The sequence below is a fragment of the Falco punctatus genome (genome assembly GCF_963210335.1).
Source record: "Falco punctatus genome assembly, chromosome: 16".
Classification (NCBI taxonomy): domain Eukaryota; kingdom Metazoa; phylum Chordata; class Aves; order Falconiformes; family Falconidae; genus Falco; species Falco punctatus.
Window position 1 is genome coordinate 6,398,489 of NC_137596.1, and position 27,263 is coordinate 6,425,751.

Below are 27,263 nucleotides of genomic sequence, written 5' to 3' on the forward strand. Positions count from 1 at the left end.
CTACAGCTACTACCGCTAGCTGTGCTTTTACTAGGCAGTAATTTAAAAGGCAACAATCTTTTTCAGCCTAAATGATATTTCACAAAACAGTAGGGTGATTTTAAGCAGTACCTTTGGTGTCTCAACTCTTTCTTCCTCCATAAATGCTGTCTCTCCCTGGCAGCTGGATGGAGGGAATGAAAAGGCTTCTGCTCCTGAAGCTGAGGGAAGACCTGGAGACTGCAACAACCTTGCGTTTTGTGAATGCAAGTTAACTGAGGGTACCACAGCTTGTGCCTAAAAAAGATTTTAAAAACCCCAAAACCAGAACAATTTTAGGTAGAAAACAACATACGAAACCAGAAATTAAAAATAAAAAATCCCTAGCCCATTTCCAAAGCAGAAGAAGTGTAAGATTTATTTCCTCATTCTTAAGTCTTTAGACTTAAGAAAAAAAACCAACAACCCACCCCCAAAATGCACACCAAACCCCAAATGTCATTAAGCTAACGACTTACTGAAGCTGAGCACTTGGCTAGCAGTAAAGACGGTGTTTGGGACACCGTGGTGCCCTCCAACTTCTGACATGCTAGAATTCCTTTATATTCAGTACAAACCCCCTTAATATTACCATGAGGTGAGACACTGGGTTAGTTTCAGTGACTTTCCTAACATGCACTGATTGATTCCTGTAGGAAAAAGTATGAGAAAGAATAGAGCAGGCTGGATCTGAAAGAAGACATTTGAACAGAGGGAGCACTGTTGAAGGTAGAGGTGTGCCTCAGGGAAGGTAAGCGTGGCACAATTAGGAAAACAGTGGTTTTCACTGTTTCTTAACCTTAATTTCCTGAACTTCATTATCCATACAACTTGTCTGTCCAAAAGGAAACAAGCAGCCTTATACAGGAGCCTGTGGTGCCACCACACGTGAAAACAAATTGATCTTGTTACTCAGGATCTAAGTGCAAGGTTGCAGTCCCAAGACTGTTCGCATATTACTGAAGTGATATTATGGGTCTAAAGTACAGGAATTTGGTAAAGAACTACCTTCTAGGAGGCTTCGTCCTCCTCCTTGTTCATCTGTCTCCACCTGCTTTTAATATGCCTTAGCATTAATAATCTGCTTTTGAATACTGTGTCTTTCTGCCATTAGAACTACTACCTAAGAAAATAGCTGGCTTTAATCTTTGCCAGCCACATTGCTCCTGCACCTGTGTTTCCAGAGCTGAAGCGATTTCAACCGACTCCAAAACGTAATGATGTCTTGCTGCCTCAAGTGAAAAAGGAGCAGCACAGTTGTGATGTATCCTGCAAGTTGAGTCTGGGCACTTGTTCTATACAACAGCAATCAGTACCTAGGAGGCTGTGAACTTCAGAATATTTCCTTGAGACCATGACAAATCTGAGTCATCTTAGGCCAAGTCTTTCATGTTTTCAGTTACGCATTAATAGAAATCAAAGGCTATACAATGCCTGTGTATCTTAATGAAACAAAAGAACATGTAAAAAAATAATCTGAGAATTATTGTAATAATACACAATAAACCGTACATGACCTTTCTTTCTAAAGAAAATTACTAAGGAAGAAGCAGACTGAATAGCCTTAGAGCCTGTGCTGAATCAGTCAGTATAATTAGAGAGGATACTAAGTGGACAGCCTTCCGCAGTGGAAGGGCTGGCACCAGATGTAAGGAGCACCCAGAATTGCTCTTGATAAAACACACGTGACATCCTTAAGACTTAAATCAATTAGTCAGTCATCTCTATGCACATAGAGGTTTTGCAGCCGTGCTGTGAAGTCTCCCATGAAACCGGACTCTTGCTGGGTCACAGGAGGAAACAGTGGTACAAATCTTTTTAAAAAAATGACATTATTTAGGAATAAATCTCTCAGTCTTGACTTATTAAGAGTCTCATGACAATTATACTTTTATAGGGTACTTAAGATACCAATTCATTGTAGTATCTTAACCTGATAGGTTGATCTTAATATTTTCTTTTGGGTACCTCTTTACTATTCTTTGCCATGCTTCATTTCATGGGAGACAGAAAGTGTATCTAGAGAACAGCAGGAGAGAAAGTAATTTTATTTTCAACAGGTCCCTTTAGAGCAACTATGTCTGTAACACTAAGTACAGCCTGCATGCCTTTAGCCCCCATGCTAGCAGGGCTCTCCATAAATTCAACAGCTCATTTGTCAATCACATTAAAGATACTGCAAGTGTTGCACAGTCTCCAGAAATGGTTTTCTCTTAAAGTTTTAACCCATAACTTCCCAGCAAAAGGCTTGGAATTCTCAAAAATGGAAGTGTTCCAATTAGAAGCACAAGCGCATTGCTTTGCCTTTAACTGGGAATTAAGGTTAAACCATGCAAATACCCACTAAACCCAAAACCATTGTTTGCATTTTAGGCTTGAAAATGCAGTCAACTTCCCTTTCTCATTTAAAACTTAACCAGTCCCCTCTAAATTCCTTTTTTTTTTTTTTCTGGGGGTGGGGAGGAGGCAGCAGAAGCAGTTGTAGGAGGCATGCCAGACAACTACTCTGTCATCATATAGCTCTGACAGGAGGTAAATCCAAAACCATCTTTCCAAAATGAAACTGCAAGTGTCCATACTACAGAAATCAGAAAATAGCAATGGATTCTAAGTGAGCCTATGTAGAAACACCGTTTTGAAAGAAAAGAATGTCTTGCACAGCGTTAAGCCCACCTCTGCTAGGAATGAGCCCTCACCTTGGCTACTGTTTGCTCAGCAATGGTGCTTGGCCGACGCTGACGAGCATCAAGTCTCTGTTCCACGGGGAAGCTACTTCGATGTGATTTGAGTCTTTCCACTAACAAGTAATAGATTGCAGCAAAGTGGTTATAACTCTTGTTCTGCAGAGACTGAAAAAGAGAAGTACAGAAGTGTGGGTGCAGCCAACTATGCATTAGCTTTTATGTTCTACAAGACCAGGAAGAAAAAAAGAAGTGCCATGAGGGGTGGGAAAAGAAGTATTTAAGAGGCAGTGGCGTAGGCAAACATTGTTGTGAATTGAAAGTTTCAAACCAAAGTGCCAGGCACATAAAAGCACCAACCGTAGTTTAGCAGCAAGCTCAAAGGAGGTTGGTATGTTCTAGGCTGCAGCAGGACTTGTGGGGAACGTTCAGGTGCTGCTCTGAACCCGCAGCGATTTGAACCTGGAAAAGGGACGGAGCTCCAGCACCTCCTGAATACACTGGCCGTTCAAAATCACTAGAAGCAACAGGGAATTAAGCCTCTGCAAAGTACAGAAACTTTTGCTTCTTCTAGCAGAAAGTACGCAAACCGGCGCATCCACCATGGTTTAAAATATCTGCCATCCTAAAGGACGTTGTGTTAACTCCATAGCTGGCATTTATGTTTGGTAAGAACCATGATTTGGGATTGGACAGACACATTCTGCTTTTATGCTTCTTTTTGAATTTTATTTTCCACCCTCTTAGAAGTTCAAAATTAAGTTAATTTCAGCATATTTAAAATGTTTGCCCTTGTTAGGGTCTGGCCAGGTGAAGTATACCAGCAGTTTTGTGGATCCCCCCCATCTGTTGAAATACAGAATGTTGCAAACAACTCAGGTAACGAGTTCTAGTCATAAAGACAAAAAGGAGACTTTCCCCCCCGGCACAAATATCTGTTTGGATCTATTTTACCTCAATAGTTTTCTGTTGGTCTATTCCAAGGCTGTGCATTAGCCGTAAGACCTGCTCATTATACTCTCCAATGGAAGGCTCATTCTCCTCTCCTGGTGGATAAAGGATAGGTCTCTGTGCAGGAACTTCTATGAGCATCCACTTGTGCTCCTTAATCTGAGCAATAGTTAAGCGTTTGGATGGGTCTAGGACCAACATTCTTCTAATCAGATGTTCACACTCTGTTGGCAAAAAAAAACAATTACCAACCCCAAGTGGCGCTTGGATCTGTTCACCTGAGACCTACCAACACGGAGCACAACAACAGGAAACTGCTTTACTTCTGCCCTAAGTACATTTCCTGAAGGCTAAAACAATCTCTCAAAACAAGATTAAAAGTCCCATGAAGAAGGACAAAACCCCAGCTTCTTTAAATGCAAGGTATGCTTAACGATGCCATTCCTTCTACACAGCTCCCACCTGAGGGTAATAGTAATATTTAATACCTCTTTAAAGCCGCCTATGCTGTTCTAAGTGTGGTACTAACATTAACTGATAAAGCTTCAACCAACCTCTGTGCAGTGTGGTGGAGAGTAGTTAGCATCCTTCTCCAGCACAGCTGGAAATAGCTTGTCCAGGCTCATAAAACAAGGGGTTGGCAAAACTAGGGTTAGTGTCTGGATTATTTTTTTTTTTATTGTTTTTTATTTCCACCCTAGTGGTCACAAAAACAAAGGTAAAAATAACGTTTCTGTGAATAGTAGCCAGTGGGTCTGCAGGTTTATCTACTTTAACTCCACGACCAAAGCACAATCAGTAGCTTCAGGTGCCAGAATAATTCTGAACACACCAAGCCATTGCTGCTTTCTGACTACTATGTGCTGGACGGCATTAAAACCATCACTTTTTAATTCAGATCTCGGTTGGTTTTTGGAAGATGAGGGCACAGGAGATGAACATGCAGTTTGCATATAATAGGAAGTCAGTGTAAGTTCTTTTAAGGGAGCTTATTATCAGTCTGCCATGCTTTTCTAGCTGACGAACATGGCTACAGTACCGTTGTTACAAGTCAGTCTGTTCAGGTAGTTACGACGAATCATTTAGAGAGATATTTCTGGCTATTGATTCTTGTTTATCTCTCTTGTTTCTACAGTTTTGCTAAGAGGCACACCCTTCCCCACTCTGCCTCACCCCGTGATCAGCAAGGGGAGCAGCAAACAGCTTGCGAAACAGCTGATCTGCGCTGCAGTCACAGCAACGATCGCAGCTCACACAAAGGTACCTGGATCTAGCTCGCATACCCGTGTCAGCAAAGTCACAGAAACACAACAGAGTTCAGTGCCAGCCCCAAAAATGTGCCCAGGATGCCGAGGGGCTGCCGTGATGCTGTAATGGTATTGCTAAAAGCAATCAAGTGCACTATAGCGGCGCTGTAGTGGCTGTTTTCAGAGGTGGGGTGCAGGAGAATGAGAAAGGGGAAGACCAGCATGTTTTATACCACAGAACCCTTAACAACAGGACTGAAAAACATATTTTTCATTCCCTTTTAAAAAACAAACAAAAAAAAAAAGCAGCACAGAGGGTGGTATATTGAAAGAGGACTTGATTCAGGAGGGTTGCTTTGAAGTAATCTGGTTTAGAGAGCCTTTAATATAGGGAAGCTGAAGGACGGCATCAAACCCTGTGTAAAAACGGCCCCACTTGTTCTCGTCTGAACAGGCATGAGGGGGAGTGAAACCCACCAGACAGTGCAACTGAGGGAGAGATCTCTCTGTCACAGATGGGAGTGCCACAATCATGACAACGAGAACCTGGCATATTTTTTTTTTTTTGTTTAGCAGATGCGGTCGAAACCCAGGAAACACTCAATCCACAACTTAGGTTTGACAGAGATACCGCTCTCATCGTATTTTCTTTCCGTATTACAATGTGTATGGCCTTGCAAGACAAAAGCTAACTGCAACACCAACGTGCCTCTCCCCCTGCATCCCTGTATTTGTGTTCACAGTGGGATGAGAGCTCCTTCAGCTTCCCCTTTGACTCTCCCTGCCCATGGGCACTGCAATCTCCACGTATTGCACAGGGAAAAATGGGTTGGTTTGCCTCGCAGCAGCCCAACTGCAAGGGCACACACCTCACCTGGGCTTATCTGTGTTTCTTTGCAAGACGAACAGTCTGCCGTACCATAATCTAGCATGCAGATGCACCACCCTTTGCTGTATTGCAGCTGCAACTACTCTAGAATTTACTCAAGCTTTACCACACCAAGAGTGTAAGAGGACACGCTGTTACCTTCTGACATAAAATAAGGGATCCTGAACCTTCCTTCCAGAACTCGTTGCCTCAGTATGGGGAGCGTTGGTCCATCAAAAGGTAATGCTCCACAGACCAAAACATAAAGAACTACACCCATGCTCTGTAAGAAAGAAAACAATTTCATTTTTCAAGCTACAAGCAAAGGCTCTGAGGTTGGCTAGCCAAATCCTGTCACAGAAAAAAATTAAAATTACGTTCTGCAGAAACAGCAAATGTATACAAAAAGGAGTCGGATTTGTGAAGATCCCTAAACATTAAGAACCCTCGGCTAACCCAAAACGGCCAGGCTTGCAGTACCTTGTGCTGGTAAGCTGGAGGGTAATGGGTTAGAGACTCTGGCTGCTAGCAGGAAGCTCCACGCAGATGACTGAATGATACCTGAAAAGTGAGTCCCAACTTGAGGTCAGAATTAGGGATAGTTTTTATTCATCTCAGTGTTGTTCGAATGAAAACAAACCTCAGACATCAGCCACTCAAAATTACAAACTGTAACCTTTCACATCCACCGATTCGCTAAAGCCTGGGCAAGAGGCACACTGGTAAAGTCATCTCCAGGGGAACGCCAGCTAATAATTCTGCACTGCTGTGTGCGGTGCTGAGCACGAGGGATTACTTAATATGAGCAAAAGGAGACAATCTGGGCAAAAGCTCTCCTCCAACTGCCAGACTCATTTTTGAAAGCATGCAAGTTAATCGGCACCGAGACTGGAAATAGTCTTGCAGTATATGCCAAAAAAATACAGCGCCACACTAGACGAAACAACCACACCAGACCCTCACGCCAATCAGTTGGCACAGACAGCCACAGCACTGGACTTCGAGGAAAAAGCAGGCCTTCACCATTCACCTCAAAACTTCGTAAGTACGTAGAGATTTTAAAATTAAATACGTATTTTTAAAAGTTGCTTTCTTCCTTCCTTAACCTGCCAAAACCTGAACCGTGGATGGGTGCATCCGTCCTGCAAGCTTAGCAATTTCAGCAGACCTATTCCGTGACTGGATGTTGCAGAGAGATACAGAGTCCTTAACTAATCTCAGAAGATGAGCGAAGATGATGTTTATTTTAAGTATAAACACATGTGCGCTTCTCTTGGTAGACAGGCAGATTCTGTTGACAATTTAGGATATTACATATTTTAAAGAATATTTACCAAAGTTCAGAGATTCACTTCTGACATTCAAAAAGTGCCTGTGCTATTTGAAACAGTAAGCATGGCAGAGGTCTGCTGTACATTTATTTACCAGTCACTGAAGGTTCAGAAAGGCTGTAGCCTTTTTTTTTTTTAAAAAACAATCTATCTAGCTACATATATATGTATATATAGATACGTACATACACACAAATACGTGTATCTAAAAGCATAGTTTTCATTTGTTAATGCAATTAGAATAATTTAAGCTAGATTAGCAGCTGAAAGATGGCTTGCTACGAACTGCCCTGCTTGTGTTACAGGCTCTGACCAAAATGTCAGTGCCCGTGTTGTTATGCTGTGTGCAGCAGTGTCACTGCAAACTCGAATTGTACAGTCCCTGCTGCTTTAGGATATGGATCTGTCATCGTACATAGCAGAATACTAACATTAAAAACCAAGCAAACAAAAAAACCCCAAAGAAAGCAGATCAGGAATGAAAGGCAGTCTCTGACAATGCACGACGGGTGCACAGAACTTCTTCAGTTCATTTTAGTCCCTTTTCCATTGTCTAAGAATGTGAGTTGCATCCTCTATCCTCTCCCATCAGAGTAGTACACCCGGAGACACACCGATTCAAAACCATGCAGCTGCCTGCAGTAGAAACATTTGTGACACAAATGTGCTTGTTTCCAGCTCAACACAAATGTGCTTGTTTCCAGCTCAAAGAGCAAAGCAGTCATCATCTCTCCCGTGTTTCGGTGGCTCAGAGTCCCTTTAACCTCATCAAGAACTTAGAGCCTTACAAGTTCAATTCCCACCTAACACGGAAAACTAAATGCACTGAAAAAAGCACAGTTCATGCATTCAGTCAGGAGAGCTTTTGGAGGAGCTACAGTTTTTCCTCTAGAGGACTAACGTACTCCTAGAGCATACATTTAATAGCCACCTGGATGGGTAACTTCAATTCCATTCAATGTTAAGAGGCATTTTATGACACTCAAGAAATAAAGCTGAAGAGGAACATCTTGTTGGCAGCTTAAGAAAAATCAAAGATGATTCCTTTATTCCAGCTTCCTAGAAGTTGACTTGAATCCAGTTAAAAAAGAGTAACGATACCCAGATATCCAGCTGGGGTCCCTCATACTGCTGTCCTTCAAAGACTTCGGGGGCTGCATACGGTGGGCTTCCACACCATGTCGTCAGAGGCTCACCATTCTTATAGAAATTTCCAAATCCAAAATCTGTTGAGAAATTAAGGGGAAAGTCACTCCAAACTCCAGTTGCATGACAAAATAAAATTATATGCATGGACTAGGCCTGAAAGCTCACTTTCATTCATGACAGGCTCTGTCACAAATCCTTTTATCAGTACTCCCACTGGAAATATTTATTGGGATGCTGCATGTCCTCTACTGCTATTTTCATGACAACTACATAATTACTACAACACTCTGCAAAACTTTACAACCTGTAGGAGTTTTGAGTAAACTTCCATCAGTTCGTTAAATCCAATTTTCTAAACACCTACCACTAAAATTCAACATACAAACGAACTTATTTACTTGCCAAGAGATTCAGTATTGAATTTCCTGAGTTTTCTTTAGGTGTTCTCTAGCCTTGAACAGACGGTAAATGTTGACAACAAAAAGCATCAACTTTGGAGATGGGAAGAAGGAACTCCGCCAAAAGCAACAAGCATGGGAAAACACAAAGCCTTCTGCTAGGAAGGAAACCCTGCTACTAGGATTGTCTACAGCCCTTTCAATCTAAAACTGAAATTTACCGTTCCACAACTAAGCAGTTCTTTTAAATGTTTCTTTTTATGGCTTAATATGGGACCAGAAGCAGGTGCCATGGGACTTAAGTCACCATTTGTAGTAATCCAGTAGTGAAAAGCAAAATGACAACCACATTGCAGAGACATCCGAAGTCAGGTAAGAGTCCGATGCAATTGTTGGGGTTTTTTTAGCTTCCTCTGGTGCTGCTCTCTCAGGTTGCTTTTTTTTTTTTTTTTTTTTCCCAGAACAATACAGCAAACAACATTAATATTGAGGAAGCTGGCTTCATAACTGAACTGAAACGGATTCTTTTCAAAAAGCAGAATTTCAGGTGGCTGCTACCACTCCCTGGAGCTCCGATCTGTAGCTCTCCTGCCTTCCACTCCACTCTTACCAGGGTCTTTGGAGCTCTTCACAGCCCAGATCCTCCAGTTCCCCCCTTACACCCTGCCACCACTCTAGCTCCATTTGCTTAGTTCATGCATCGTTTGTTTTAGCGTTCTTTACTTTTCCTGCTGGGATCCTAATAACCCCTCCTGCATCCACCGCAGATACCCATTCCGAGTACACTCCTTCCCGTGACGCCTCACAGTACTGACACAGAAGGTTTGTATTCATCAGGCCTTCAGTGAAGTGTCTGGAGCACAGTGTTTGGATACACCTGCTCACACCAGGAATCAAAATACTCATTCTGCTGAAGTCTAGTGGAATTTTCCCTTGCAATGCAATGAAGCCGACATTTCTCCCTGCTGCTCCCAGCATTACCCCCTGTACTGCTTAGTCCTCTATTCCACCGGCACTGCAGACCACCCTGTACGTGCTCTGCGACAACAAATACTGTCAATACTAAAGCAAAGAAGTTCTCAAAAGGGAGCGATCTGGTAACAGGGACATGTATTCTCTGGATTTCAGGCTTTTAGGCAAACTGGCTTCAATTCACTGACTGGTCAGCTGTACCTCCAAAGGAAGTACAGGATGGAGTGTTGGCAAGTGCGACGCAGACTGTCAAGCACAGCAACACTGTGTATTTGTCGCTGGTCGGCTCCTGCGTGAACAATGATTCAACTGTTCCCTGCCACTTTTTCCACGCTGGAGCAGAGTATGCAGTAGAAGGTTACAGAAGGTGTTTGTTTTTTTTTTTCTGAAGGTGACAATGCTTTTACCCTCGTAGCTAACCAGGCTCCTACGGAATAATACTGCACGCTGGTGTGACTCGAGGAATCCTGTGAATGTCAGCAGTGTTGATAAACAGTAATCGGGCTGTTGATTTAGTAGTATCAAGCGCTGAATACCTCAGAGGTATGTTAATACAAGGCGGTGCTGATCAGCAGATAGCAAAACTGATAAACGCTGTGGTTAGCAGACACAGTACAGGCACTGCTGGTACCAGTGCATTTACTTCTATTTGTATAGCTTGTGTTGCTGAGAGCAAAGAGCCTGGCTCTCTCGCCATACATCATGAGCTATAAAACCACAAGAGAACCCTCAAAGCAATACAGAGATACCAAACAAAAACGTACCAGGCTTCGATAAAGTTAACCTTGAGTTGTTTTAGAGAAGCAGTATGGAAACTGATTCAGACTACTTATACTAAGCTTAACAGTGAAGTTATTTGGTTCCTTTCCTAACAAGGACACAAGAGCTCCAGCAGTTCTTTAAATAGAACTCTTCCTGCAACATACATAAAAAATGAACATAGGTGGAAGAAGCAGTTTCAGCAACACCAGAACCAAAGAGGCTTTTAGAGCATTTTTTTTTCTTCTGTTTTCCAAGATTTTCCTTAGCATGTAATAAGGTACAGAATCATAGAATAGTCTACGTTGGGGGGGACCTTTAAAGGTCACCTAGTCCAACCCCGCTGCGTTAGGCAGGGCCATCTTCAGCTGGGTCAGGTTCAACCCTGAACTTGAATGTTTCCAGGGATGCTGCACCTACCACCTCTCTGGGCAACCTGTTCCCATGTTTGAACACCTTTGTGGTAAAAGATGTCTTCTTTATATCGAGTCTAAACCTACCCTCTTTTAGTTTAAAACCATTACCCCTTGTCCTGTTGCAACAGGTCCTGCTAAAAGGTTTGTCCCCATCTAAGTACTGAAAGGCTGCAATAAAGTGTCCCTGGAGCCTTCTCCAGGCTGAACAACTCGAATTCTCTCAGCCTGTCCTCACAGGAGAGAGGTGTTCCATCCTTCTGATAATTTTCAGGGCTCCTTCTGCAACTATTTGCACAGGTAAGACATCCTGCCCACTCCTTTAACACCTATATGTGAACCTGCAGGAACGTTTTTGCCTTTTGAGGCTCCTGCTGTCTGTCAAATTTGGTCAAGGGCAAGCAACAGGTTCAAAAGTTGTCTGGGAAACATACACAAACAGCACGATCTCACAGGCCTTTTGACTCCTTTCGTTAATTCTTTTTAACTACAAGGTCACTAGAGACTTCAGCAAGGAGTCTACAAGACTTAAGAGATTCCAAGTCTTTGTGTGCCACTGGGCAGTTTTTATTACAAAAACTACCTCTTCATTGCCTTCCTCACCTCTGCTTCCTTACTGCATCATCTGCTGACTCTCCCCTGTGTTGAACGGTACCACTACCACAAGCAGGTATTTTTAGTAGTCTTTAATGAAATGTACTAGTTAGGAATAATAGCAAATGAAGATGATGCAACCATCCAGCTCTCAGTATGGAAATCTCTACAGTGGGTAACAGGCACTCTAAGGTAATAAAACCAGTCACTATTCCATTTAGCAGCAATATTACTGGGGGGCATTTATATAGTAAACTGGCCTTTTTTACATACCTTGTGCTGGGGGTCCGTTTCATTCAGATAAGCAACTGGTAACTGTAGATCAGCCACAGTTACACACACACACACACAATGTCATTCTGTCCTCATTTTATCCTTCCTTTTTCTAAAGCTCACTTGTGGTAATCCTGAAGGAACGGCCAAATCAAGTGATACAAACGTCTAACCTCACTTAGAGCAGTTCTCAGTGGGGTTCTTCCACAAAAAAAAATAAAAATGCATCTTTAAAAACGTTCCGCAACATGCACAAAGCGGCCCTTTGTATTTAGGAATTTCAAGGTATTGATTATGGAACATGTCCCTCTTAGCAGGCCATTTAGGGAGCGTACCAGTTTCACAGGTGAGGATGCTGGAACAGAAAAGTTAACAGACTAGCCCAAATTCAAGTGACAAATCAGTGCCTGATGCAGGCCAGGGCCAAGCGTAACTGAAGTGCCTGGCCATCCCCTGAACAGCCAACAGAAACCGGTCACTCTCTGCTGAAAACTTTTGCCTCAACATTTCCATAGCCTGGAATTTGATGCTGTAGTTCTGCTGTAAACTTTCTGCCACCTTTAGTGCGTATTCACATGCTCTGGGCACATCTCAGTCCAGTCTCTCAAATACGTCGGGGTATATGGGGAAGCTCCAAGTCTCATTTCCTTTTGTAAACATTGGCCTCGTGTTTTTCCCTCGGTCGTAACTATACAGTCCAGTACTCTGCACATACTTCATCGCTGTCTCTGTATCTGTCCTGGAAGTGATCCCAAAGTGCCTCAGTGCAGCTACACAGGACATATTCCCAGAGACAGCGGGCAGTCACACGAACACGAACTGCACCGTTCCCTGCGGGAACCCTTGGGTGCAGATAAAAACCTAAACCACAGGAGTCATTTTGAGACGCCCATTTCCAATATGCAGCAGAGAGAGTATGAAATAGAATATTCCTGCCCTTCTCTGGAAAGTTCAAAATACCTGCGGGATGGGATTTGCAAGGTCATTATAAAGGGCTAACAGTAACAGCAATGTGTTAAAGTCAGTAGAAAATCGACATGCCAATTCCTCTGCAACAAAAACGCTGCAAAGATTCATGTCCTTAACGTTCCATGAATAGGATCTGCTTACAGTAGTGCAACCCGTGGAGCTCGCCAGTGCCACTCACAGTTGTAGGACTAATCCTTTTCACTTCTCATCTCAAACTAACCGTACCCATTATTTGCATTCACACAAGGTACATCTCTAATATCCTTCTCTTCTTCCTCCCCAAAACTCTTTTGTGCCGAACAAGTAAATCTCTGTTCTTGGAAAGCTAATTTGGTCATTAGATAGCCTTGTTATCTTCCCTTGGAGACTAGACCTACAGGGCTCATCTGACATCAGATGGGCTGAAGTGATCCTGGTGACAAACGAGGAGCTACACCTCGTGGCTTCAGATTGGAAGAAACAATTAATAAGAACATGCTGAAGAAAGATGATGATGATCAGAGCCTTCGGAGTTGAGCAAACTGCTTGGTAATGGGGCTCTGGGGCATAAATAACTTCAGAACTGTTACATTCCATGATTTAACTTAACGTTTGATTTAGAATCATCTTCTAGGGCAGCACAGGAGTATTTGGTGGATTGATTACTTTAAAAATCTGACCAGAAAATTTGAGGACTTTTATGAAGAGAAACTCTAGTCCAAATACAAATGACTGAGTTTGCTTTGATTAAATCGGATCAACAATTACTCTATGCCCTTAAAGATTTAGGTATCTGACTGGTAATGATGAGCTGTCATTTTTCTGATGACACTTGATACTCTTATGCCTCGTCTATTTTTGCATTGTCAACAATCAGAATGGAAACTTAGAAGGACAAATATTTAAGCTTCATCTACCCTTTTAACCCCGTGTCCCTCAATTAATATTATATCCCAGGTAATTAACATACCTCGTTACAAGAGAACAGCTTACACTACTGTCAGTATCTGGTACAGGTGGAACCCTCAAGAGGTTAAATCTCCAACATCAGTCCAAGGTATGAGCTCAAAGTCCGAAAATCAGATACCCGGTCTCACAGCAATGAACATTTGGGATTTGTCCCTAATCAAGGGAGAGCCGCGCTGCCTATCAGTCCGAAGGCTACGATGCCAGAAAGACTATTTGAAGGTCAGCCCACACGCAAAACCCCTAAGTGTCATGCCCTGCAAGCACACAGAACGCCCAACAGTTGCACGGACAATTACGCAATGGCATCCTGGCATGTCACCATACTCCGGAGGTGCAAACAGCCAAGGTCAACCCAGGTTCTACACAGGAGACACTGAATGCAACATCCACAGACCCTGCCTTTTACATCCTCCTCCAGTTCTGAAACAAGTGCAACTTCAGCTGTAATAACAGAGGGGGGAAACAACAGAATATTCTACCAAAAAAAAAAAACAACCAGTCACTGTATGTCACCTGCCTTTTTCCTATTACAGCGAGACTTGCTGTGAATTGTTTTTTATTCTCTTTGAGATTTTTCTTCACACAGGCTTAGCAACCTGGGCAATACTTCAGGAGACATGAAGCGATTTCTTCTCTCAGAAGCATTTTGCCATCCGTGTAGGTGTCATTGAATCTGATCTCTCCCTTCAATTATCTTGAGTTTGTCAGATTTTCAACATCCTCTTAGTACTGCAGATAAATATCAATCTTTATCTCTGAACTGCAGCTGCTACTCAGGTGCTACCCTCGTAAACCTTTGTATCTGATTCTCAAGTACTTGTATGTATATTTATAAGCACAGCTATAGAAAGCATGACCTGCTTGGAAATACCTAAGATTTCAGTTCCTAAGAAAGTGAAACTCTTCTGCCCATCCAGACTGGATTTAGAGCGAATGTGAACATGTGGAAGCCACTTCAAAAAGAAACGTGAGCAAATCTGAACAGAAAAAACAGAACAGAGTCTTTAAGTATCACTGATCAATGTAAGAGGTGCTTCAGGTTTATGTTAGAATTAGGATTTCTTGGTTTTTACTATTATCTTTACAAGCTTATTTTCACGACACATAATAGTTTTATTTATGGTTACCAAAAGTGGCTGAAGAGCAAGGACATCTTAGAACTGAATGGCATGATCCTTACGTAACCTTTGCTCCCTATCTGAGCAATAAAATTATAGAACTTACACTGTCAAGACAGGGCTTGCCTGGGTCGAACAGCAGCAGTTGGCTTGTATCTGATGGTCTTGTGTACAGCCAGATGATTAAGTTTTATTACGCAAATCCATGAAATCCTTTCGGTCTATGAACTGATACTAGAAGCAAGGATGCACGCTGTATAAGGACTAACACGATACTAGCTGCTGGGGCTTGGGGGTGGGGAAAGCACAAGGGGAACAGGCTGCAGAAGATGCCAGCCTGGCATACTCTCCCTGTCACTGCTAGGTGGACCTGACCCAGCACAGAATTCCTCATGACTCTGAGCGCCTTGCCGAGGAGCGTGTGCCTTGGGAACCTGGAAAAATGGTTCCTTCATTCTGTCTTTGATAGGCAGTTCTAAAAGTTCAACTTCTTTCCTTTTTCATGGGCAAGGAACACCAGTATCCTTCAGTTATGAATTTGTGCTGAAAAAATTAGCATGCAAATAGCATAAATATATTTTGCAAATAGCAAAAAATAGCATAAAAAAGCACAGTAAGAGCCGGATACCTACTAATTCATACAGGACTTTTTCATGTAACATAAGACTTAAACACAGTGTGGCATATTTCAGCAATCTGCTCTTATCTTTAGAAACCCAATTCTATTCTATTTTTGGACAAAATAATTACCAGTGCAGGGAAATCGGCATTATTTCTCAGGGTACATAAATTATTATGGCTACCTCTTTTTGTTTCCATTATGCTTTCTATACTTGTGTCTTCAAATGATGTTAAACCATTTCTAAAGAACTCAAGAATTAATAGCATCCATGAAAACCATTTCGAAGAAACACTTCAGGATTTAGATAGGATATTGGATGCTTGGTCCAGTGGGGTTCCTTAATTTTTAATTATTGCACTGTCAGTTTAGTTGTCCCACTTTTTGGAGTGTTAGAATGACCATGATTCAATTAAGCACAAAACAATCACTGGTGTCTCATTCTCTCTCTTCCCTCCTCCGTCTTGTATCTACTTGGCAATTGTTGGTCTACCATAATAACTCTGGATCAAAGGTAACAGCTTTTAACCTGAGAGCACTGTTAAGGATTCTCATTCCAGAGAAACGGATTTTAAGAACATTACTGATGTTTAAGGGAAAAATGTGCCAGCCCTCAAAAAACCATGTGCCAGCCACTGAATTCTAAAAGGACTGAAATTGGACTTATTACCAGAGGACTGAGATTATATAATGGAGTGATCTTCTTAACATTTGCCTGAATCGGCACGTTAAAAAAATACGATCATTTGCAGCATTGTGTTCAGTTGAATAAACTCTGTGTTTGTGCAATCTGCAAATATTGGCTCTCAACATTTGCGGTATTTTGTTTCTCAATCTCATTACCCCCTTTAGAATAATCTTGAATTTAGAAGGTATAATTTTTTGAACATACATCATTTAAATGGAATCTGTTTTCCTGTTAAAAATGGAAACAAAGATTTCAGACCCATTTGCAATTTGAGAAATGGAAGCTCCCTGCCAGAGCCACTGCAACTTCTGCTGTGCATCTAGCAATCTGAGGTAGCCTCGAATTTTTACCTCAAAAAAATCCTTCAGAAGGGATACTAGCTTCAGAGCTATAATTAATCCATTCTTCTAAAATTACCAACAGAATTCAATCTGCCTGGCTTCATAGAGCCACACGGATCTTTTGTTATAACAGTAATATGAGCAAAGGAGATAATGGGGAGAGAGGTGCTGATAAAGGAAAGGTACGAGTGTGTTCGAAACAAACCTGACCCACTTCATGAACTGAATGCTGATCAGCCAGTTCTGACGTCAATGCATATTTTACTGTCCACCAGCAAGACGAACCAGCACTACAACCTACTTCAAAATAACAGTCTCTCCTACCTGATCTGGTTCGAACACAGTAGCTTTACCATCAGGATGGCATGATTTCTGCAGGCATCTATAAGGCATCTTAATCTGGTAGTTTTGTGGGGCAGGAAGCATGCAGAGAGAAGCTCACTATTCCATCTTCAATTCAAAGCTGTATTTAATTTTCACAAATGCACAGATGTTCCACTGTACAGACAATGAGCAAGTTTTATTGGATGACAGCACAGTGCATCAGTGACCAGTAACTGAAATCCAGTCCCTGTGATCCCTTCAAAAAAACAGCAAAATTTAAAGGGTACATGAGCAATCCAGTTATCTACAGGCAATAACTTTGAAAAGAACAAAGGTTTACCTCTAGTCCTGAAAACAAATTCGATGTCAAACCTGATGCAGACTGCCTGGTATGGCATTCTTCAGCTGCAGCCCTCGCAGTGGACATCTGATCTGATTTATACCTTCTTTTATGTTAACTTAGGCTAAAATTTAAGTTCGAGGCTTTTGCTCTCAACTACCTAGTATCTTCCAGAAAATAACAGATTATCAAAGCCCTCAGCTCACAATCTCTGTGCATCCTCTGTTTCTTGTCCAGTTACTAAGATTGAAAAAAATAAAATATCCACTGAATTTCATCCATCCCATCCTCTTCCTTTTAGAGCAGTATGAACAAAAAACTATTAAATTTCAGCCCAGCCTCCTTGTTTAAGCATAAAATGTGGCAGTCTCATCAGCTTTCAGTTTTAGGAACACTTATTTTTGAATCTTAGTTTATTCTCCTGGTAGCTGAAATACATAGCTAACTTTATGCATGTTTCTGTATTTGACAAAAAGATGTTGTACTCTTTAAGAGTAAAAGCTTTGATAAAAGTCTTAGAAGCATCAAAATGAATCAAGAGGTCCCCTGGAAGTTAGGAAGAGCCTGGAGTGACCATGAGTATCTATGTGGATTTCATAGCTGCTTGGAGTGATAGGAAGGGATAGCCCCGCACATAGTGCATGGGCCCAACGCAAACACTGACACTGCAGAGCTTTCTATCAAAGTAATTCATCGGTTACTGTGCTGGTTTTTAATTGCTAGAGTAATTCAAATAAGAGAGTAATTCTAGCTATCTGACTTGGGATCCTGGCTGCCTTTTGTTCTTCCAGTTTGATAAATGAAGCATGAAGAATATGAACCACTGGAAAAGACTGTTCTCAGGGCAGCAGCAAACTCCAAAATCACAGATAAACCATTCTGTGGAATTCATCCTCCATCTCCTTTACAGAGAAAAATAAAATAACTGACTCTGCACAAATCACTACAAAGTTTCTAGCGGCCATAACTTTCCTCCAGCTACTTTATCACCAAGGCTCAACACAGGAGTTGCCATCAATCTGATAAAGCTTGACAAAAGGTACATGAAGGAATCAGATCATCTGAATTGCTGCCAGTTCACGTGATCATTTACATACAGACCACCTGTAATTAACTTTCGGCAATACAGAGGCAGAGCACGAGAGCAGCTAAGAGGAGGAAAGAGACAGAAGCAGATGATGGAAACCTCGTAACTACCATTTATCTGTGCTTTTATTTGAGTCCCTGGAGAACCTCTTCATTGAAATTCCCTGCAACAGAACAGTTCACGTCTCCAACCTTTCTTTGGTTAACACGTCTCCTGAGATGCCTTTGAAGTAGTGTTTTTGTGAGCCTGTGTCATCCTTGCACTGCAGTGCTCGGGGAGGCAGGGAACTTGCATCCCCACACTGCTGAGGGCATCCATGGAAGGAATACCTCTGAATATGGCCCTGCTCCAGCACAGCTGAGGCTCCTGAGGAGTTCTGAAAAACTATGCCAGGCTGAACGTGACAAGCTGCAGTGCAGAACCGATGTGGAGGAAGAGAAATTAGAAGGGACAGAATGTGGTGGTGAGAACAGAGAAGAGTGGCAGATCAGAAGGCGAGAAAAAGCACAGATGAACAACAGCACAAGAATTCCCTTATATTTGCTTCAGTTACTCATAGTAAGTGCGGTCCATGTGACTTGCAGCCCTTAGACACATTATTTACTGCAGCCATACATTGTCCTGGTAAATACAATTTATATCAGTCATAAATTTCCAGATGCTATGATTGTCAGTAGCTGCTAGAAATAAACACAAGTTTGAAATCAGAAACAAGAGAAGTACAAATACTACAAATGGTAGTACTGATGAACCCGCTAGATTAAAGCTCCAAGTACCAAAACTATTTCACTGTCAGATTTTTCACAGATTTATTACCAACAGCTGTGACCCAACAGTGCTGGTGGCCCTATTGGTTTTCAGAATTTTGAGACATCACCACCAATTCGATCTCAATGCTATCAGTTACTACATTTGGGCTGCTTTGTTATAGAGTCCAGACATCATCTCCATCCCAAACTGTTTCTTTAGCTTTCTTCAGCTATCAAATGCCCTAAATAAGAACTTTATTAAAACAGAACTGCATCTTCCTGCTACAACAGTTACAAACCCGTTTTAACTTCATCTGATGGTAGCTTTTAGTATTTTTACTATTTAATACGAAAGCTCACAACAGAGTATACAGAAAATTAAAAGATAACCATAAACAGTTTACTATCAAATGAAAAAAAAATACTGCAAAGCCTCTGCTATTAATTTATATGAAGTGTTAAATAACAGTTTTTACAGTTTTTATGAACCTGCTGTAAAAGTCCCACACTGAGATGCTGAAGAGCCATGAAATACAGAGAACATGCCAAAGATCAGATGAATAGGCTTCCCTCTCTAGCTTCAGAGAATCTCTTTTTCACGCTTTTCCTTCTGCCAAAGATACAGCCTAACATTCAGATTTGATAACAAACAGTAGCCTAATACTCTATGAAGACCACGGTTCTGGAACTCACATAGGTGTATTTTCCTCTTCCTCAGTTTTAATTTACCTGTTACTTAACCTTTCTGTAAACTCTTAAAGTGAAAAAGATGCTAGAGGTGGAAAGCTGGTGCTAAAAATGACAAAACGAATGTTTTAAATATACACCTAAAACTAAAAGGTCAATACCAAAGCAACAAACACACCTAGGATCTGGGAAAGCTACTCCGTTAATACATACATTGATAAGAAATCCTTCTTAGTCCATCAGTATGGCATCTCATAAGCAAAGATAACCTATTGGTTATTGGTTTTTTTGGGGTGTGGGGGTGGGTTTAACAGCAACGACTATGGGTTCCTTTTCTCTAAATTTAAAGAGGATAAAATTCCTGCTCAAGAAATAGTTTTCATCTCAAAGGTGAGTGCTGATTTTAAAAGATGGTATAGATTCCGCATTCTGATAAACACGACTTGAAAAGATTTAAAAGATATTTCCTAAAGGTGAAGTTAATCCCCAGAAGTAATTACCTAGCCTTCCCAATGTTTGCTGTAGTATTGCAGAGAAAGGGTCAATCTTTGCGATACAGATGTTAACCAGTTAAAACAGGTGTTTTCCTTTAAAAATATAAGGACACTGTCTCTGTACTCAGTAGACAAAAAGGAGCGCACCTTTAGAGAGCTGCTGGCACATTTAACACTTTTCTGTAATTTTATCCTTACAGAAAGCACAAGAGATCAAGATACTTTTGCAGTTCATCCATTTCAGAAATGCCAGAGGAAATTCAAGGGCAAAACAATCCAGCAGTGATCTACAACTCAGAAATATTTTATCACTTTACCTTTCTCAGCCTGATTGGCGATCTGTTCACACTTCCTTCTCAGACCTAGCAAGCTTACTCCTAGACAAACCAGCTTTTACAGCAGCTGGCCTTCTTTTCCTGCTCCCATACTACTGATGACTGAAGTTCAACAGTCCTCCAAGTCAAGATGTCATCTAGCTTTCCCATTTCAAGTGTCGCTAGGCTAAAGTCAGTATGGAAGGATTCGTGAAATTGTAATGAGTTGACAACTGCCAAAATGATTTCCATTGCTAGCAACATCTGCTGTGTCTAAATTTATAATTAAAATGAAATCATGCATGCAAAACGAAAAAAATCAATAAGCTTCCATTTTGAGTTCTTCTAATGTTGAAAGAAGTTATTTGATTAACTCTGTTTTAACCTGAACATCTGGCAGCATTATAGACATGTTATGACACCCACAAAAAATGGCTATAACTCTAAAAATTATTTCCTTTTTCCTGGAAGTATAATAGAGCTAATCTAGGAATTATTTCAGCTACATGTACTATGACATCCATAATGCAAAAATATTACATGTGTTACCACCCTGATTTTTTGTACCTTAAGCACAGCAGGATAAATTGGGTAGCGGCAACTTCATAGAAATAAGGTGTAACTGACTACCATCTACGTTCTGAGTACCTGCTATTTTGATGTTCATGTTGTTGTCAAGCAAAAGATTTTCAGCCTTCAGGTCACGGTGAACAATCTTTCGACCATGGCAATACTCCACTGCTGAGAGGATTTGCCAGAATTTGCGCCTGGCCTCAGACTCACTTAGACGGCCATGGCTGGCGAGGTAATCTGTTAAAAAACAAGCAGGTTTAAATGGATTAGGCAGCAAGCAACAACCCTGAAACTAAAAATGATTCCTCTCAAATAATTAGCACTAGGAAACTCAAAAAGCATTTCAGCTGATCCGTTTCCAACCCATTATTCTCCTCTCCTCCCCTCCAAAAGAATGAAAAAAACCCCAAACAACAAAAACCCACACTGCTGAGTAATGAAAGTCTACTCTCTGTTCTTTTATAGTTGCCTGACTATTCTGATAAATATTTCCATATAGCACAACTCCTGTGGAGTGGGGAATACATGGAATAACTGGCTTCACCATCATGTGGTACTTTAAGCTTTAGCCTCTTACCAGTTCACACAGACTTCATGCCACACTTCTCCCTCTGAAGCCTCAACAGAGGCTGCGTGGTAGCTCTTAAGTATTTTTTCTCTAGAAATAAAACAAGTACCCACACAGGGTATCCACAAGACCTCTCTTTTGTCTTCATCGCATCACAAGCAGAAAGAACATTTTATTTTCATATTTGATTATGTTGTGAAAACTAACGTTAGCCCTGAAACAAATGATAGCTCTGAACCCGAAGACTTCATTTATCCTCAGGAACAAAAACAAGCAAAGCAGCAGCTGTGTGAGCCTTGACAGAAACAGCTTCTACAGCCAATTCTATTCTTTCTCTTACAAGGCATAAAATCAAAGAATCAACTGTTAGGATGGTTTCAGAATTGCCTTCAGCATCCTACAAAGAATGCAGTTAATGGCCAAAGTGCAGCAAACGCATATATATATATTGTATACAGTTACCACAGGCAAGGGCTGAGCATATGTACACATGGAGCAATCTCCAACCGCTTGCTGCATCACAACTCGTAGTGAAGTTAAACAAAAAACAGCGAACAAGAACTAAACTGCTGAAGCTGCCGCCAGACCCTCCTAATTACCACGGATAGAGAAAGCCCCACGAACAGGAATCATCATTTATAGACCAGCTGACACCAACATTTCTGTCTGAATTCAGTTAACAGGTTAAAACAGCTGCTTCGGCAAGTTGAAAAGTGAACGTGACGTAATGGAGGTTTTGAGCCTACACTTCTGTTTGTTTAGAAGAATCTCTGACAAAATCCATAAGTAAAATGATTAATCATCTCTTCTGAGCTAGTCAGGTAACCTCAGTAATCCAAAAAGGATCATCTTGCCCAATACAATGCCAAAGCAGAATACCTGGCTTTGTTAAGTTGTGGTTGTTTTATCTTTAATAAAATACCATTGACAGGCTTTATAGGTGCTTCCAACGTTTTTATTTGAGCTTTTCTGCTTTCTTTATGATATGCAGAGAGGACCCAAGCAGCTCCCATCAAGCACAATGTAAAACCTGAAAACACATGTCCAGTGAAACTTCCCCCATGGTGTACTTCTGCTTCATTGTTACTACAGATAAGGACAAAGAAATACGTTGTTCAGGAAGAGGGGGGCACAGACCCACCCACCAACCACGAGGATTTTTGCAAATATTCAGACAAACGTGAAAAAGGAAGTATTTGTTGTCAGACTGTATAAACCTGACCACTTCATTGACCTTCCATTCTTACACACGGAGAGTTCTCCACTGCCACCTGGGTCACTAGACTGCACCGTCATTAAGTGCTCCAGACAGTATCATCTTGATAACCCAAACAACTTCTGAATTATATTTTCATTTGTATGATTTAAATAAACAAATGCAAGCCTTAATACACCATCTTCTTAATACGCTTAGTAAAACAAGCTTATTTCAAAGATGTTTTATAGGGGGATCATTTAGGAAAAAGGTCTACATCCCATTACCGAGGCAACTTAATTTTTGTTTCACTTGCGGTGGGATTGAAATGATTTCACGCGCTGCTGCTACTGCCTCCCAAGCACATTCTGCGAGCACAAAGGTGGCTTCCTGAACCACCTGAAGCGGCAGCCTAGAGACCTCAGTTGCAGTATACGCATTTCAGCATCCCTCAAAAGGCATTTTTGAGCAAAGCACATTAGACCTGATCTCTGGAACCTGCGGATCTTAAAACTATCCTCAGATCTTCTAACCTACCTAAGCCTTAACACGCTTTCAGCTGGTTTAACTTGGCAATGCAGAAGAACAAACAAAAGCCTGGCAGTAAGGGGAGAACATAATATTTGCAAGCTAAATATCATTCAGTCACAAAGTGACTGACAAATCATACAATAAAGTCAGATATCAAAGGCACAAACTAAATTACACTGAATGCAAGCCAGCTCTTTAAACTGTTAATCCATCATTTGTTAGCAATGCAGCAAACAAGTTAATTAATCCAAGCTGTCATTTGCTTTAACGGCTTTAGCCTGTCAGGACTTTATATTTCAAGCTTCCAAACCACCTTGGCCTTAAATATTCCACCAATCTAGCAGTCTGCACAGAAGAGGTCATTTATTCTGAAACACACTGCTTTCCTGGAGAAGTAAAACATACCACAGCCTATCTAAATAGGTGATGGTATGTGCAAGGATGCTGTTTGTGCATTAACTAGCTTGCAAATAGGAAAGGCTGGGATACAGGCAGCGTGCCAGCCCCCAGGTTACAGAAACCACTTCGAGGCAGCTGAAACTTGCTGGAGACGTTCTGCCACAACTGCTAGAATCTGGACACCGTTTGAATATGTGCGTCTATACATCTCTGGAGCTAAGGACCACAACCCGCAGTTTTTTATTGCGGATACGTAGAGGAAAGCATCCTGTTGTACCTTGCAAGACTGAAATAGCAAAGCTACCCGTGCTTTCATAAACGTATCCTTTGACAAATCTTAGCCTCGTGTCACGCTTTCTGATTAGATGTTTCTACGAGAGGGTTTTTTTTCATTTTTCTATAATAAAATAGAAACCAGAAGTTATCTTAGATTCAGCTGGATCCCCAGCAGAAAGCAGCAGGACCTTTGTCACAAGGCAGCCTCCCATCCAGCCTTTTTAGTAGTCCAAAGTGCACTTGTTTAGTGGACAACTGAAAGACTAAGATGGTATTTACCTCATATGACTCCAGAGACACTGGCTGCCAAACCCAGTGGTCAATGCTTTCCATTTAAAATACGGCCCTTTTTTCAGGTGGGTATCTGTACGTGTTTTAAAATTTGGGACGTTAAGGCTCTGTTCAAGAGGCACGTACACACCGAAGTGAGTACAGCGAAGGATAATGAAGATGATTAAGGGACTGAAGTGCTTGTACAAGGGGAGGCTGAGAGTGCTGCAGGTGTTCAGCCTGGGGAAGGCAAGCTGCAGAGGGGAATCTTACGTGTGTAAATACTCGACAGGAGGAAGATCACCAGGCCAGACTCTTCTCAGCAAAAGCACCCAGCAAAAGGGTAAAAAACAGCGGGAACTAACTGAAACACAGGAAATTCAATTTAAACCTAAGAAAAAGGGTTTTTTTTCTGGGCAGGTGGTCAAATGCTAGAACAGGTTGGCTAGAGATTGTAGTTTCTATCCACGGTCCTGAGAAACCTGCTCTGGTTGACCCTGCTTTGAGCTGCAGGGCTGGACTAGACATTCTCTACAAAACCTTTCCAACCCCAACGCTTCAGCAACCCGGTTCAGTGTAAGGCAGTGAAGACATGGCTCATCCAGTTCAAATTTAGTAACGAGCAAATAATCCCTTATTAGGGGACACACTGTATTTCTAGTTTTATGAATGCCTATTAACAGAAGCAGTAATAATCAGAATTTCAGCTAAAGAAATGTATATTAAACATTAGAAAGAATATTTATAGTTAAAAAAACTCACATCCTGAATAGCTTTATCTAGGTTACTGAATCTCTCCCTCTAAGGAGATTTCCAAGAATGGTGTGGCTGATCCTGCCAAGTGTGGGACACAGCAGATAGCTGCTCAAGCCCATTCCAGTCCAGCTTTTGGATCTCTGCTTAAAACATGTATGATATTGTCCAGGACAAACTGCTAGGTAAAACTAGGCTCTTACAGGTACAGACATATTTAAATACTAATACTCTAAGAAATCAAAGAGGTGTCTGAATGTCTCCTTCATGTAGGAGCGTTTCTGGAGACACTTCCACTTAGAAGAGGCACAAGATGCTGAGAAGCTGACATTGAAAGCACAGGGCATTTTACAATCAAACACGTCTCCTTAAGGCTTAGTGTTTATTCTGAAAATACTCTAGAAAACTTGTAAGACTGTCTTTCTGTATAGTCTGAGCTGGGACACTGCAATATCACGAAGGACTAGTTACAAAGGGAATCTCATTCTCAGTAAAATGTGGTTTAAGGACAAAAGAACACTACTTCGGCTCCCCAATGAGTAGAACAAAATCCAGTACAGAATTAAGGTCACTTTGATTAAACTGTGCATCAGTTACTGCATGTTTCCAAGAGAAGCACTCAGAAAAGTATCAATAAAATTGTAATAGCATTGTTACATCTCCATTTGCACAACTATAGCACACTTTGCATTACTAGTTACTATATATATTTAATGGAGGAGTGTTTTCACATCTAGCTGCTGTTTTGCTTAAGAAACGTTCTTCCAAACATTTACCAGCCTCTCTGTAAGTTCAGTGCTTTGCTATTAAAAAAAAAAAAAGAAAAAAAAAAAAGATTTACTTTGAGATCTATTTCTCGTGGATGTTTGATTTTGCATTTGTAGAAGATGAGACCCACCAGACCGCCTGGGCTGATCTATTTCCCACACAGCCACTGGGTACCCACTGTGAATGCACAAGAGCCTCTTGCAAAAACAGGCTTAAGTCCTAAGGTACCCTCTAGGACAAGGGAGGCAGAGCATGAACAGAACCGGCTAAAGGAGCTTATTTTGCATTTCTGTGCATTACTATCACTCCACAAAAGTAATTTTTTAAAGCGGGTGGTGGATGCCCTGGCTGGCATCCGGCAAAAGAAATAAACATTTCGTTTCCATTGTGAATGTTTTTGGAAACCTCAGGATAATCTTATGGCTCTTCACGGTAAAGCAGAGAGATGCCTCTGTAAGAGCAGGACTATTAGCACAACAATACAGCCCAACAGTATCCCATTCTTCCCTGGTGGTTCTCTAGGCAGCAGGGTCCTCCCAACCTACCGTCCAATGGCAAAACAGACTGAAGGTTGTAAGGAACACCTAAACAATCCGGAAACTCTGCTATGAGGTGTAAGATACCACAGTGAGTATGCAAATGCAGTTAAGCTGTTCTTCCCAGGCACATGCCTGGCAGTTGGAATATTTGCCTCTGAACTGTTCCTTAGTCTTTCTCTCCTTCCTTTTTCTATTTCACACAAGAAATGTGAAGTGCCAGAAAAGTACATACATAGGTATAGTCACCTAGTCACGTGTCAGATCCTGCACTAGAGTGCTAGATGAAGAAGTTGTGCTTATCATCACTTACTTGTTTGATACTTTCACACTAAAACCCAGTGGGAAGCCACATGAGGAAACTGAAGGACAAGATCAAAATAACTGCTCCCAAACTTCAGCCAAAAGCAACACATTCCTTTAAATACTTACAATTGTTAAGCTAGACATAAATCACACAAGCTGGTAGTTTGGTCATGTTTACTGCTTTTAAAATGCACATGTAGTATGTCAGACTGCAAGCAAGAGGGGGTAGAAAGAACCGTAACTGAAAGTTGGATATTCCCTTTCCCCTTGCTGAACAATTACGTTGGTTTTAGGCTTAATATCTTCCTGCTGCCCAGTCTGGAGCCTTGTAATGGGAACAGTCACTGATGAGGAGCTAGAGAATTAGCCCTTCAGAACAGGTTCCCTGTGGTTAGTTTAGCTAACAGATAATCTGCATCCCACCTGTGGTAGAGACTTCAGGTGAGGGGTGCTGAAGGTTACAAGACCGTCGCTGTGAAAGGACTTCTAAAAACACAGTGGAAACTGCTCGTTAGAAACTCTGTAGACCTGTAAAGGATTTAAGCACAACTGAAATCTTTTTAATTCAAACGTTTTATTACATCTAAAGACCTTTAAAAAAAAAAAATATCTAAAATGTAACAGCATTGTAAGTGCCTAGGCTAAACACATTATTTATTGCAATGACATTAACTGACAAAAGGCAAATTCAGAACTGCTGTTGAGTATACAAAATTTCACTGAAGCTACGACCACAGCGAAGAATGTTAGCACAGG

At 41.3% G+C, this 27,263-nt stretch overlaps 1 protein-coding gene and 2 long non-coding RNA genes across 6 annotated transcripts in view; 2 read left to right on the forward strand and 1 right to left on the reverse strand.

Annotated features, from left to right (window-relative positions):
• SIK2 (salt inducible kinase 2) overlaps nucleotides 1–27,263 on the reverse strand; it is a 60,225-nt gene that overhangs the window by 11,219 nt on the left and 21,743 nt on the right. For 3 of the 4 annotated variants that reach the window (XM_080366757.1, XM_080366756.1, XM_080366759.1), the window contains exons 4-9: nucleotides 20,981–21,142; nucleotides 8,198–8,322; nucleotides 5,925–6,048; nucleotides 3,654–3,874; nucleotides 2,715–2,867; nucleotides 112–276 (exon numbers count right to left, since the gene is read on the reverse strand). In XM_080366757.1, coding sequence (XP_080222883.1) covers nucleotides 112–276; nucleotides 2,715–2,867; nucleotides 3,654–3,874; nucleotides 5,925–6,048; nucleotides 8,198–8,322; nucleotides 20,981–21,142 — 950 coding nt within the window. The remainder of the gene's footprint in view (nucleotides 1–111; nucleotides 277–2,714; nucleotides 2,868–3,653; nucleotides 3,875–5,924; nucleotides 6,049–8,197; nucleotides 8,323–20,980; nucleotides 21,143–27,263) is intronic. The other variant, XM_080366758.1, reaches the window with a different exon arrangement.
• On the forward strand, nucleotides 6,055–20,974 carry LOC308054265. Its single transcript, XR_013924051.1, has 3 exons — nucleotides 6,055–6,810; nucleotides 8,686–13,151; nucleotides 17,793–20,974. It is a non-coding gene; the product is annotated as an uncharacterized lncRNA (long non-coding RNA).
• LOC308054266 lies at nucleotides 21,150–25,729 on the forward strand. Its single transcript, XR_013924052.1, has 2 exons — nucleotides 21,150–22,259; nucleotides 22,469–25,729. It is a non-coding gene; the product is annotated as an uncharacterized lncRNA (long non-coding RNA).